Genomic DNA, 13,157 nt, shown 5'->3' with positions numbered 1-13,157 from the left:
GAAAGCAGTTAAGATGATCCTGTTCGGTTTTTACAATCAGGGAAATGTTTCCAATAATGAGAGACTATATATGGGCAGATGAAATGCTAAGTGGGAAGGATGCAGATTACCACTCTTTTCTCAGGGTAAGTTAGAATTATTTTCAGACTGGACTTCATGCATTTCCTGATAACAAACCTTTACTTTCAAAATTTCCCCCTGAGTATAGTACAGTGAAAACTAATGAAATATTTACAGGCAGAGCTCTTTTTACCCTTGAGTTCATTTATTGCAAATGAATTCTTTGAACCCCACGTCTAAGAATCTGGAAATGCTGTTAAGTTACAAATATCAGCAGTAGCAGGCGGTACTGTTTCTTAAATCTGTCCCACATTTAATAAATGCTTCCACTGAGGGCACTTGTCTCCTAAAAGCCGTATGTTCTGTTTAGATTAATACATTACGGTTGCCATGGTTGTTAAAGCTGGATTTCAGTCCGTAATCATTCAATCAATGCAGTCAACACTGTAGGATGATACTCTGGGTGGTGGGCACTGGAAATATAAACCCTGGAAAAAGCAGTTATCAGGAAAGAGCCAATAGTCCTTGAGTTCCCTGGTTACCGTCAAAGATTTAAAAAAATCAGAAAAGCAACATGGCATAGCGGAAAGAGCTTGGAAGTCAGCCAAACTGGGTTTATATCCACACTACATTACTTACTAGCTATATAACTTTAGGCAAGTCACTTGATGTCTCTGAGATTTCCTGATCTTTCCAATAAGGTGAATTCTACCTATGTCATACAGGAAGATGAGATAATCTCTATTAATGATCAAATGAAGGAATGATGGTCTCCTTCCAAATCAAACATTCACATTTTTAAGACAGATGTGCACAGAATGGATTGCTTACAAACTCAAGGAAGTTGTAATATAGTCTTAGAGCCAAAGAATTCACAAGGCAGAGTTCTCAGGTAACAGATGAAGTGTTATGAAAGAAAACCAAAGTATCAAGTTAGACACTATAATACAAACTTTTCATATTGAATTAATTTTTATGTGCAAAGTATAAATGACCTTGATGAAACTTGCTTTAAAACAAGAGGGCTGTTTTTCATCATGACAGTCTGGTTGTTCCAATAAGGTTCTTTGACCGTGGGACTGTACTTTAAAAAATTACTGATATTTTTGTAACTTATATATGAGCTCTGGAGTTTTAATTAACAGCCACAGCACAAATTCATGGGAACAATGTTTAAAGAGTTTATCTAGAAAAGGCAAAGAAATATGTTCCCTTGTATGAAATTTCTTAACCTTAGGAGTTTGAGATGCTTTCAAATATAAAAATCATGTTTATTCAATGGGCTTTACTGTCAATTTTCGGTATTGTACCAAACAAATCCCTAAGATTCATAGTAAAAATTTTTAAATCTACATAACTATTTCCATTAATTATTTTTTTCATTTTATTAAAATTTTTTTCTTCTTACTAAAAATACAGTAGGAGTTCATTCACCAAGAACACATTTTATGGGTTATTTAAATGACTAATGTAATTACACAAATTTTTCAACTAACTCTTTCTGAATTTGATTCATTTAGCTTCAGTCCTTTCTCTGAAGGGTAATGGCTCACTTTGGTAAATTATTTTAAATCTGTAAGGTTTATAGTGAAGGACGTGGGTTGCATAATATTTGGATGATCTTTTTGATATTAAGTGAGCCAGTAGATAAGTACTTCCAGGGAGAATACTTACTCCCAATATAAACACACACAATTTTTGCTAAAAAAGTTAACTGAAAGCATGAATTTTAATAAATTTTTTTTTTTTGCGGTACGCGGGCCTCTCACTGTTGTGGCCTCTCCCGTTGCGGAGCACAGGCTCTGGACGCGCAGGCTCAGCGGCCATGGCTCACGGGCCCAGCCGCTCCGCGGCATGTGGGATCTTCCCGGACCAGGGCACGAACCCGCGTCCCCTGCATCGGCAGGCGGACTCTCAACCACTGCGCCACCAGGGAAGCCCTAAATATTTTTTTCTAAGAACTTTATGAAGCATAAGCCTCTCTCTGTGGTATGGCATTTTAATTCTAGCAAGCCTTTTTTCTACCACCTGACGGTGCTGTATGTCTAGTACAGCATTGTCCAATATAACTTTCTGCCACAATGAAATGTTACACACTGTCCAGTACAGTAGCCACTAGCCAGATGTTGCTACTGAGAACCTGAAATGTGGTGTGACTGATTAAATGAATTTTTTATTTTAATTAATTTAAATTTAAATAGCTACATGTGGCTACTGACCATTATATTGGACAGTGCAGGTCTAGAATGTATGTTGAAATAACTGGAGTAGTGGACAAGTATGCTTACTATGTCCTAATGCCCCATCTCCTTCTCAAGCCCCTCAGCTCTTACCCATATCAGGATACAAGTCAAGTGTGGTTTCTTCCATGAAGCTTTCACTGACTACTTTAATCCACATGGATGTCTTTCTCCTCTGAACTCCTAAACACTTATCTGTTTTATAATGGAATTTAGTACCCAGTTATTATACCATGGACAATAGTTTAATGTACGTAAGTTTTAGCATAAAAACAATGCAAATAATAGTACCAGCTTCTATTCATTGAAAGCTTATAATGTTAAATATTTTACAGTATCTTATTTCATCTTTTTAATAGGTCTCTAAAGCATGTATTATAATCTCTATTTTATCTATGAGGAGGCTGTGACTCAGAAAGATGAAGTTACTTGTCCAGGTCAAACAGCCAGTTAGTGGCAGAGCTGGAACTTGAAACTGGGTCCATGACTTCTGTAATACAGGGTAGGGGCCTTGTCAGAGTAGGCAGGGTCATATGAGATACTTTGGCCTGATTTGATTATGGGAAGCCATTATAACAAACCTAAGCCTGTGTGAGAAAACTAACTTGTAACAATTACAGCTTAGAGGGAATAAAAGATTATGATTCAATCTCAATTACAAGAGTATTTCATTTATAGTGAGAGACCATTCCAAAGTTCTTCCATCATAGACTAGATATACCACTTTCTTAGAGACGAGTTGCTCCCTCTAGTGAAAAGCGATGGGAATACCGTACCCCCAAGTATTCAAAGGAGAAAATCTCTGTAGAAGCGATACCTTCCTAAGGGGTCTCTTGGAAATTTGTGGAGGTGAGTTTTAGATATTACAAAGAATGGAGGTTGTTATTGGCTTTCATTAGGTGGGCCAGGGATGCTAGATATCACGCAGGAAGTCCTCATAAACAAGACACTGGTCTATTTCTGGGAGGGAAACCCATTTATATTTATCTATCTGAGCCTGGAATTTAACATAATTTTACATATAAAAACAAAATATGTTTGCACTGTTTTACTATACAATGAATTTTCCAGGAAGGAAACTATGGCATTTCATCTGACAAAACACTGTCAGTTGTAAAACATAATATTACTTAAATATCACCAAGAATGAGAGGAAGACAGAGAAAAGGGAAAAAAACATTGCCAATAAACTATGACACAATGCATTCTTATACATAATTTTATCTCTATTTAAAGGGCTCCTTTAGACATATTTAGACACAAGTCAAACACACCTGGATACATATAAAAGAAAAAAAAAGCAAAATAAATGAAGGTATTTCTAAAACTTCTTTATATTCAGAAAATTTTTGACTCAGAGTTGTCAACATCCATGTTTTTCAAAACAAAATTATTCTCTTGCTATCGAGTATTTTGATGATGCTGTATTTCTTAAAACAGTGCTCAACTCGTGTCCAGGTTTTCTTCAAAGCCACTGACACCAATTTCGTATGTTTTGATTTTGGCACTTTTTGAGCCTTCCAAAGATATTGATGGAAAGTTTTCAGAGGAGAAAGACATCCATGTGGATTAAAGTAGTCAGTGAAAGCTTCATGGAAGAAATGACACTTGACTTGTATCCTGCTATGGGTAAGAGCTGAGGGGCTTGAGAAGGAGATGGGGCATTAGGACATAGTAACAACTAGCGGTTATAACCATTCTTCACATGGTCTTCAAAGAGTCTGTCTGGAAATGAAATCGGTAACAGTAACCCGGTTTGCATATGTTCAGGCAATGACAGGAACAATGATCATTACTGACACCTGGCTGACAGTGCTTATAAAACACACCCTGCTTTCAGAGACGTGAAAACGTATTTCTTACAATGGAAGAACTACAGAGCTGGGCAAGCGAGGGGAACTTTTCCAGAACTTAACCAAGATTTAGTCACCATTTCAGAAAATCTCATCACCAAAAATAATGCTACTGATGATATCTGAGCCACCAGGAAAACCTACCTGTATCAGTCTCCATCCATGGTGATTAGAGCAACAGGTGTAACTTTCTAACTACTTTGTCATTTCTTATAGCTTAGGCATGTTAATGCCTTTACACGTTGAAACAGATACTATTATAAATTACTTTTATTTCTCTTTTATATCAGGTCGTCATTATATTGATGTTTTTGTATTTATATGTGTAGGTGGATTACATTATCCATGAATTTCAAGAAAGTAATGACTATTAGAAAATATCTGTTATAAAAGGGTGACATTGGGTCTGATAGGGTTTAGAAAATACTGAATTTAGGTATCACGAATAACTGGTTTTCCTCTAAACAGAAATCAAATTCTTGGGCACTTACCTAACAAATATTAATATGCTTGTGGATAAGGAAATGGGGGAGGAGGCATAAAATTACATATTAATTTAACACTAAGAGAGGACAGTTTATGCTCTTATTTTAAGAAGTGACTTCTCATTTTGTTCAGAGAGCATGATCTCTTGAGTCAAACTATCCGGATTTAAATCATGGGTCTATCATTTTGTAGGTAATTTTGAGTGACTCAGTCTCTGCCTCATTTCCCTAGTGGGTAAAATGAAGTTCATAACAGCATTACCTCAACAGGGTTCTTATGAGAACTAAATGATACAATGGGATGGTGTTTACAACAGTGACTGGTACCTCAGAAGCAGTAAATATGTGAAAGCTTCATTAATTACAAGCATAAAATATATCATTCTGCAAAACAAAGATGTCTGAACTTCTGCTAAAATCATTACCATCCGAGAAATCTTTCCTGAAGAATCAATGATTCCTTGAAATATGGAGAATAATTTCATAGTTGTGTGAACGTTTCCTCACAGAACCATATTAGAATATATTAGATTCCTTGGGGTAGTGGGGTTTATTGCCAACTGCCCCACAACTGCTCTGTAGTGTACAAATACATCTTAGATTCCAAAGTGCAAGAAGGTAATATATGAAACATAACCAAAATATATTCCCTCATCAAGTAAAATGTAAAGCAGTACAGACACACTGTTAGTTTTTGTAAGATCATCAATGTTTTAATTTATTCAAATCAACAAATATCCTTAAGAATCTACCAAAATCTCAGCTCCATGCTATGTTGAGTAAATACAAAGGAAGAAGCAACTGGGCTCCTATCTCATGGGATGATGCTGGGATGCTGAGATGATGAGACTGACATGTATGAAACAACCAGGGTCACTAAGAGGAAGAGTATAATTACATCTAAATTGCATGGCACAGCTCATAAGAGTTGCAGAAGTTCAGAAGAGGAGTGGTAGAGTGGTAAAGGAACTCTACCTTAGGGGTAGAGTTAGGGACAGGGAGGCAAAATGTAGCGTATGACCTTGGTTAAGGCAGTTAACCTCTCAGCATTATTGTTTCCTCTTCTATAATGTTTGACAATTTAATGCATGTAAAATGCCTAGCACAATCTAAAGCAAGAAAGGTTTGTGGTGAGGTCTTACAGAATGGGTAGTATCTGCCCAAATAGAGTGTGTTTCAGAGAGCAGGATAACCTGCCTCATATAAAAGAGACACATATCCCTTTTAAGGTTTTAGGTTAAAAAAGGAAGAACTCACAAGGAATAGCCCTACTATAATAAGTACAATCTTCTGTGGCAAATAGCAACCACATTTCTTTTCCCTGCATGGCAAAATAACTCCTTTAGCATGTGAGACTTGGTGCAGGTTGAAATCCTAGACAGTTCCTTCTGACAAGCAGACGCTTTCTTTAAAAAAAGAAATGGCATAGAACACACATATCTGCTTTTCCTTCTAAATCCTTGCTTCTAGCTGCCCCTTCTCTTATTCAAAAGTGAGCACTTACTCCAAAGTGATCATAACCTCGGCCCTCCATCTTCTATAATAAAGAGTTATAATCACAATCACTTCTCTACTGTGATTTTCAGATAATTAAAATTAGAAGAAATTTAAGTTTGTCCTCATTCCTGATTCATTCAACCAAATAGCCCATATCATGGCCTTTTTCAAATGTACTGACAATAAGAGAAGGAAGGGTTCCCCCAAAGTGTCTCAATACTTTTGGGGGAAATTACACTCACCACAGTCCTGATTACATTTACATGCACCACCTATCACTGGAGTCTTTCCTAACATTATCAGTTAGAGTACTAATTAATTATACTTTTGGACATCATAATGGTGACTTGGACAAATAAAGCCACATCTTCTAGTACTGGTCAAAGCCTGATACTGTCTTCTGCTCAAAAACAGAAGGCATGTTAGTAATAAAAGCTTCCACTTTAGGCCAAATTAAATTATTCTAGTTCCAAGACAGAGGATGATTTCATAGTAATGAGGAAGAAGTGGGCCTTGTGGAAAATTTCATTATTCATTCTTATCTATACAAAAGTAATTTCAGCCATGCATTACAGGCTCATATCCATTTCTTGCAGACAGAAATGAAGTAAGGCTTGGAATCATTACCTTGGCTTGTTCAGAAATGAGAGAAGAATTGGAAATACAGTGCTGGTGGTTTGAGGCTTTGCTATGTAGCTCACCCAAATATGTCAGTCCTTTCAGTGTTTGTTTGTCATACAGTGTGACCACACAAATATACATTATTTGTAAAACAAAACTGTTTTCCCTGTGGTTTTTCTATGCTTTCTGAGGCTTTGATGCATATGTCCAAATTCATTCTGACTAGGATTTCGTTACTGAAGACAGTAGAGCAGTCCTCCGGTTTGCTGGTGGCTGACAGGGAGGAGAGCAGGGTGACAACCCATGTGCCCCTTACTTCTGCAAGCACCAAGCTGCAGGCAGAAGAAACCGTATTCTGTGCATCTGTTCCTTTGTTTAACATTCTAATAATCTATGCAACACTGTGGAACGCAGTGTACCAGGCACTAGGTAAACAGTACTAAACAAAACCATGACCCTGTCCTGGAGTTCACAGTCTTCTCAAACATATTTTATGGTAGGTTTTGGGTTTAACTTTGCCTTTCTGTGTACATATTGCCTAAGTATATTTCTGGACTTGATAGCCAAAAAGAGACTCAAGATATGATACATCGTAGCTGTTGGGAAGGACCTCAGGGGAAGCAATGGTGAGGTTGAAGGGGATGCTGCCAGGAAAAACTTGAGCCACACATAGACACAACCAAACCTCAACCCAAGGAGTGTTCATTTCATACTGTTGTAACAAATTACGACAAACTTAACAGCTTAAAACTACACAAAGTAATTATCTTACAGTTTTGGAGGTTAGATGAAATCAAGGTGCTGGCGCAGCTGCATTCCTTTGGAGGCTCTATGGGAAAATCTATTTCCTTCCTTTCCAGCTTCTAGAGGGTACCTTTATACCTTGGATCTTCGTTCCTTCCTCCATCTTCAAATCTGTTTTTTTCTTCTTTCTCTTTCTCACCTCTGCTCTGGTCATCACATCTCACACTTGACACTCCTGCCTCCTTCTTATCATCATAATTACACAGGATCCATCCACCCGAATAATCCAGGACAATCTTTCAATCTCCGGCTCCTTAACCAAATCAAATCTGCAAAGTTCCTCTTGCCACCTAAGATAACATACAGGTTCTGAAGGTTAGGACATGGACATCTTGGGGGGGCCATTATTCAGTCTACTATACAAGGCAAAGCAAATAGAAAAAAAAATGTTTGCCTCTTTTACACCTTGAGGCAACTAACCGAAAGCTGGCATTATGCAGTTTCTTTTCTACTTACGACCATTTTGGTTACCGTTTTAACTGGCTTTTCTTCATAAAAATGGCAGTGGGTGGCCCCTCCACCGGTATTTCTCTGAGGCCTCCTAACTCTCTAACACCAGTTTTCCTCACAACAAACTAAACCTGAGACACTGACATCCCTCTTAAAGTCGGCTCTATGAGCTAATTAACATGAATAGATACTTCACCAAAGCCAACCTTTCCTACCTCCTTGCAGAACTAAACTCGTTAATAGATTAATAGTTTACGGGGCTGGAAATAGCTTTTCTATTTCCTGCAGTGAGGGGCCATGGAGCAAGATTTAGCAAATCGATCCTGACTTAATTCCTGCAGACAATACGCAGGACAAGCTCTTCTTTGATGCAGATTATAAAGGTAAGACTAGCAAGGAACAATATGCATCAGTTTCGTGGTGAAAAGTCGCTCAGTAGCTTTTTCTCCCAGTGATGTCAGAGGCCAGAATATTTTCATTTCACTTCTACTTGAGAAAAGGGAAACAATTTGCTATTCAACTTAGTTTAAAAATAAAGAGAAGATTTTTGCTCCTGGCCATTATGGAATAACAGGGAGTAGATTTACCTTCCTGCCTAGAAAATACCAAACACCAGAAAAACTTGTTTTCAGACGACAGCAGGCAGTGTAGTACTGGGATCCCTACAAGCTGGAGGTACTCTCCAGATGCATCGCAGGGAAGGTCCTCACTGCTTCAGCCTCTGAGTGCGAGCCACATTTATTTACGTAAGTCAAACTACCAGTCCACCCGATTAAATTCATAGGAATAAAACTAAGAAAACACGCTCGGATCGCAGGGTACCAGGTAAGCCGCGCCAGGACTTGCCAATTCTCGCGTCAGGGTGAGATCTACAGCCGTGACGTCACCCTCACGGAGAGGCTCGCGAGACTAGCGAGTGGGTGGAGAGAGCGGTGAGTTTTCGGTGAGAGCGGCGGGTTTTCGCTGAGCGCGGCTTCTGCGGGGAAAAGCAGACGGTAGCCTGACGTTTGTTTGGCTGCTGCCGACATGAGCGGCCCGGATGGGGTCGAGAGGACGCCTCTCCCTGAAACCCCCAGTCTCACCGTCCCCGACCGTGCCCCCGGAGACCTGGATTCTCCCAGGTGCCTGAAGCTCCGTGAGGAAACCGAGGCGTCACAGGTGATGGCGGAGACGGGTGAGGGGAGCTTCGAAGCCGTGGCGCCCGCACCGTCCCAGCTTCCAGAGGAGCGGGGCGCCCCCCGCGCTGCTCCCGCAGATCCGGTCTGTGACGGTAAGCCCCAGATCGGAGGCGGTGGGGATGGCGGTTACGTAGCGCCCGAAGCGGGGCAAGAGCAGGCCCCGCCTCCCAGTGAGCGACTGGAAACGGCGTTTGTATCCCTGGCGACGGACGGCAGCCGGGGAAATGGCTGCTGGCGGGGAGAGCCGCGGGGCCCGGGTGGGGAGAAGGCCCTAGAAACCTGTGGCGCGGAGAGGTTCGGATCTGAGCTGATGGCGGAGGCGAAGGCTGAGGAAGTGAAGACTGAAGAGGGCCCCCTCTTCTCAGTCGCAGTGGATGAGGAGGTGGCGGAGAAGGAAGGAGTGAAGGAGGGGGAGGGAGTGGAGCAGGAGATGGAGATGGAGGAGAAACCAGTAGGTGAAGAAATAGAAATGGTGGAGAATAGAGTGGTGGAGGAGGCAGGGCACCGGCCCTTGCGGATGGATCTCCGCATGAACCCTCTGGAGGCCATCCAGCTGGAGCTGGACACTGTGAATGCTCAGGCTGACCGGGCCTTTCAGCAACTAGAACATAAGTTCGGACGGATGCGTCGACACTACCTGGAGCGGAGGAACTACATCATTCAGAATATCCCGGGCTTCTGGGTCACTGCCTTTCGGAACCACCCCCAGTTGTCCCCCATGATTAGGGGCCAAGATGCAGAGATGTTAAGATACATAACCAATTTGGAGGTGAAGGAGCTCAGGCACCCTCGAACAGGCTGCAAGTTCAAGTTCTTCTTTCGAAGAAACCCCTATTTCCGAAACAAGCTGATTGTCAAGGAATATGAGGTCAGAGCCTCTGGCCGAGTGGTGTCTCTTTCCACTCCAATCATATGGCGCCGGGGCCGTGAACCCCAGTCCTTCATTCGCAGGAACCAAGAGGTCGTTTGCAATTTCTTCACCTGGTTTTCAGACCACAGCCTTCCAGAGTCTGACAGGATTGCTGAGATTATCAAAGAGGACCTGTGGCCAAATCCACTGCAATACTACCTGCTGCGTGAAGGAGTCCATAGAGCCAGACGTCGCCCAATAAGAGAGCCAGTGGAGATCCCCAGGCCCTTTGGGTTCCAGTCTGGTTAAACTTTGCCCTTGGTAATGTTCCTGCATAAAGTCCCTTTCCGCCCCTTGCTGGACCTGTGCTTGGGCTACAGAAATGAGTATGCCTTCTACTTTTTTTTTTCCCCCCTTTCTTTTTCTGACATTTCTGCAGCCTTTTTCCCTTGGACATTCAGTTCTCTCAGCCTCAAGATTGAGACCATCATGACCACGCTCCACCACTTCCACATGTGCATTAATATCACATGCTGCATGGCCATGATTCACCCCACTCCTAAGCCAAGTTTGTGATGATGTAAATTGCACTGCCTTTATCTGCACTACTTGGACCCCGTTTGTTCCCAGGGCCTCCGGTCTGCCTCTTATACCTGGAATTCTAGATTTGTCTAGGAGCCCATTCTACCCACTTTGCTCTGCAGTACAGGCATATGGCCTGTGGACAGTTGCGGGCCTTTAATGATATCAAGGGAGAACAGCAGTGGACCACTTGGCCTGTATGATTTATGTGACTCCATTGCTCTTCTTGTGCCTCTGGTCACCGCCTGTCGCTGTCTGCTACTGGCTGTGCCCTTGGCTGCTACCTACTGGATGAACATCTTCTAGACCATTGTCAGCCCCACTCTGGTTTCTGGTAAACAGTCTCCAGGTTTCTTGCTGGCACACAAAAGACCTTCCATTCTTCTCCCCAAAAGACCTCTTCTCTATTCCTCACCCCACCCCGCTTCCCTCCACTCCCTTCATCCAGAACCCTATTAACTGTCAGGCAAGCGGTTGAGGTGACAAGTTAGACTTGTCCTTGTGGCAGGATGGTCTAAGGCTGGTGTCCTTTCAAAGTACCAGGCTTTCTCAGCCTCAACTAGTGAATTCAGCCAAAACCTAGGTACCTCTTTGTGCCTCCTTTTCTCATCGGGAGCGTGATTAAGTGCCAGGGTGGCAGTACACTTTCTCCATTGTCTCTCTCCTGGCTCTTAAAAGAAGTGATAGCTCATAAACATTTGCAGAATCAGGTCTTTTAGTTTTAATTTGGCTCTCCATTATTTCCAGAGACAGGTTGTCTTGTGTAATAGACTACCAGAGCTCTTACTTCCCTCTGCTTTCTTCCCTATCCTCCACCCACTTTAGCAACATCTAGAGGGTTTAAAGGGAGACAGATTTATTAGATTAAATGAAAAGCGATATCTAGGCCCTAATGGATGGAAGAACTAAAGATACTGTGATGGGTGCCCAAAGCATGGGAAACTAAACAGAAGACCACAGGCAAAAATGAACCAGGTAAAAATTGGGCCTAAAATTAAGACTGAGAGCCTTCAAGGAAGGTTCTTTCTCTGTCATTGGTGATGAGAGAAGTTATTTTTCTCAGGATAAACATGGGAGAATTGAAGGGGGTTGGAATGTTAAATATGTTGTCTAGAGAAGAGATCTTTAAAGAAATGCAACTCAACTTTGAGTGCTTTCTCTCGTTTTCATTTGACTGACTTTATGAGGAGGATTAACACTGTGTCTTATTTCATTAGTATTTAGTAAATCTTGTTATGTTATTTCTGCTTACTGGGAAAATTGAGCTGTACAGGCTTTATTTTGCTTTCAGTTGGGAACATTTGAAACAGTCTTATTTTCCTGTATGATATAGAGACTTAAGTGAATATCTATAGTGGATTTCAACTTGTTTCTGTTAAAACCGTATCCTTAGAAATATAATTTGAATAACTAGTTCTTGTCATATTATTAAGACTTTGGAAATTGTTGTCTTCGTGGAAAAATAACATACTAAAAATGTGTGGCTTGATTGTCTTGATAATTTCCCAGTTAACAACTTAGTAATTGATATGTCTCTTTTCCTAAGTAGCATAAATACTTGTGAGGTTGCTCTGTCTCATTGAAAGTATACCATTGATATATTTGTCTTTCCTTATATGCATGATGGTAAAATAAAAGCATGTTACTCTGCTAGATTTCTTATTTCTCACCCTGCACATAAACACACATGAAGAAATTGTTCTAGGTGATGGCAGGTTATGGAATTATTAAAGTTCTTAAATGGATACAATAGGCGTTATCCCAAAAGTAAGAAAATGAGGAACGCTACTGTACTTTCAGTAGGGAGGTTTGTTGTTTCTGTTGTTTTACTTTAAAATGGTAACAATTTCAACTTCTTACTCATGATTGCATTCTTTTCCATACAGCTTGTGTAACACTATCCCCCCTTCACTTCCTTAAAGCTTCCATTTCTGTCTCTATAAATGATATTCTCAGGTCATTCAGGCTCTCTTTATTCATTTGTGCATTTAGTAAGCAAACATTCATAGAGTTCTTATCATGAGTGATACACTCTTCTATCCTTATACTTTCTCAACTGTAGAAACTTGTTTACTTCAAACCTCACCACCTTCTGTGTCAAATCCTTTAAGGCCTGTCATAGATAACTCTTTTGCCTTACAGTTTTTCTATTTTTCTTAGGGAAGATGAAATATTTCTTTTTGTACTTAGTGTACTTTGTAGGGACCTCTGTTCTAGAAAATAACATGTAATAATTCATTATAGTGAATTCCACAAATATTAAGGCATTTTGTCAGGCCCTGGGAAGATAACAAGACCATTCCCTTTGTTGTTAAAGAATTGGGGAGGGCTTCCCTGGTGGCGCAGTGGTTGAGAGTCCGCCTGCCGACTCAGGGGACACGGGTTCGTGTCCCGGTCTGGGAGGATCCCACGTGCCGCGGAGCGGCTGGGCCGGTGAGCCATGGCCGCTGAGCCTGCGCGTCCGGAGCCTGTGCTCCGCAACGTGAGAGACCACAAGGGTGAGAGGCCCGCGTACCGCAAAAAAAAAAAAAAAAGAA

At 41.1% G+C, this 13,157-nt stretch overlaps 1 protein-coding gene and 1 long non-coding RNA gene across 2 annotated transcripts in view; one reads left to right on the top strand and one right to left on the bottom strand.

The window, feature by feature from the left end:
- The window catches only part of LOC132593348 (uncharacterized), a 39,661-nt gene extending 30,781 nt beyond the window's left edge, over nt 1-8,880 (bottom strand). Inside the window, exons 1-2 of the long non-coding RNA XR_009558725.1 lie at nt 8,833-8,880; nt 7,529-7,850 (exon numbers count right to left, since the gene is read on the bottom strand). This is a non-coding gene — a long non-coding RNA (uncharacterized lncRNA). The remainder of the gene's footprint in view (nt 1-7,528; nt 7,851-8,832) is intronic.
- Nucleotides 8,881-8,907: 27 nt separating this feature from the next.
- Nucleotides 8,908-12,270, top strand: TSPYL1 (TSPY like 1). The gene has a single exon (XM_030853641.2). The coding sequence runs from the start codon at nt 9,037-9,039 to the stop codon at nt 10,345-10,347; it is 1,311 nt and encodes a 436-aa protein (XP_030709501.1). The 5' UTR covers nt 8,908-9,036; the 3' UTR covers nt 10,348-12,270.
- Nucleotides 12,271-13,157: the final 887 nt, after the last annotated feature.

This window comes from Globicephala melas, chromosome 14 (assembly GCF_963455315.2).
Source record: "Globicephala melas chromosome 14, mGloMel1.2, whole genome shotgun sequence".
NCBI lineage: Eukaryota > Metazoa > Chordata > Mammalia > Artiodactyla > Delphinidae > Globicephala > Globicephala melas.
The sequence above is the reverse complement of the archived record's forward strand: the minus strand, read 5'-3'. Positions and strand labels throughout refer to the sequence as shown.

Coding starts and splice junctions, on each gene's coding strand:
- TSPYL1 (XM_030853641.2), top strand. CDS start 9,037: ATGAGCGGCCCGGATGGGGTCGAGAGGACGCCTCTCCCTGAAACCCCC.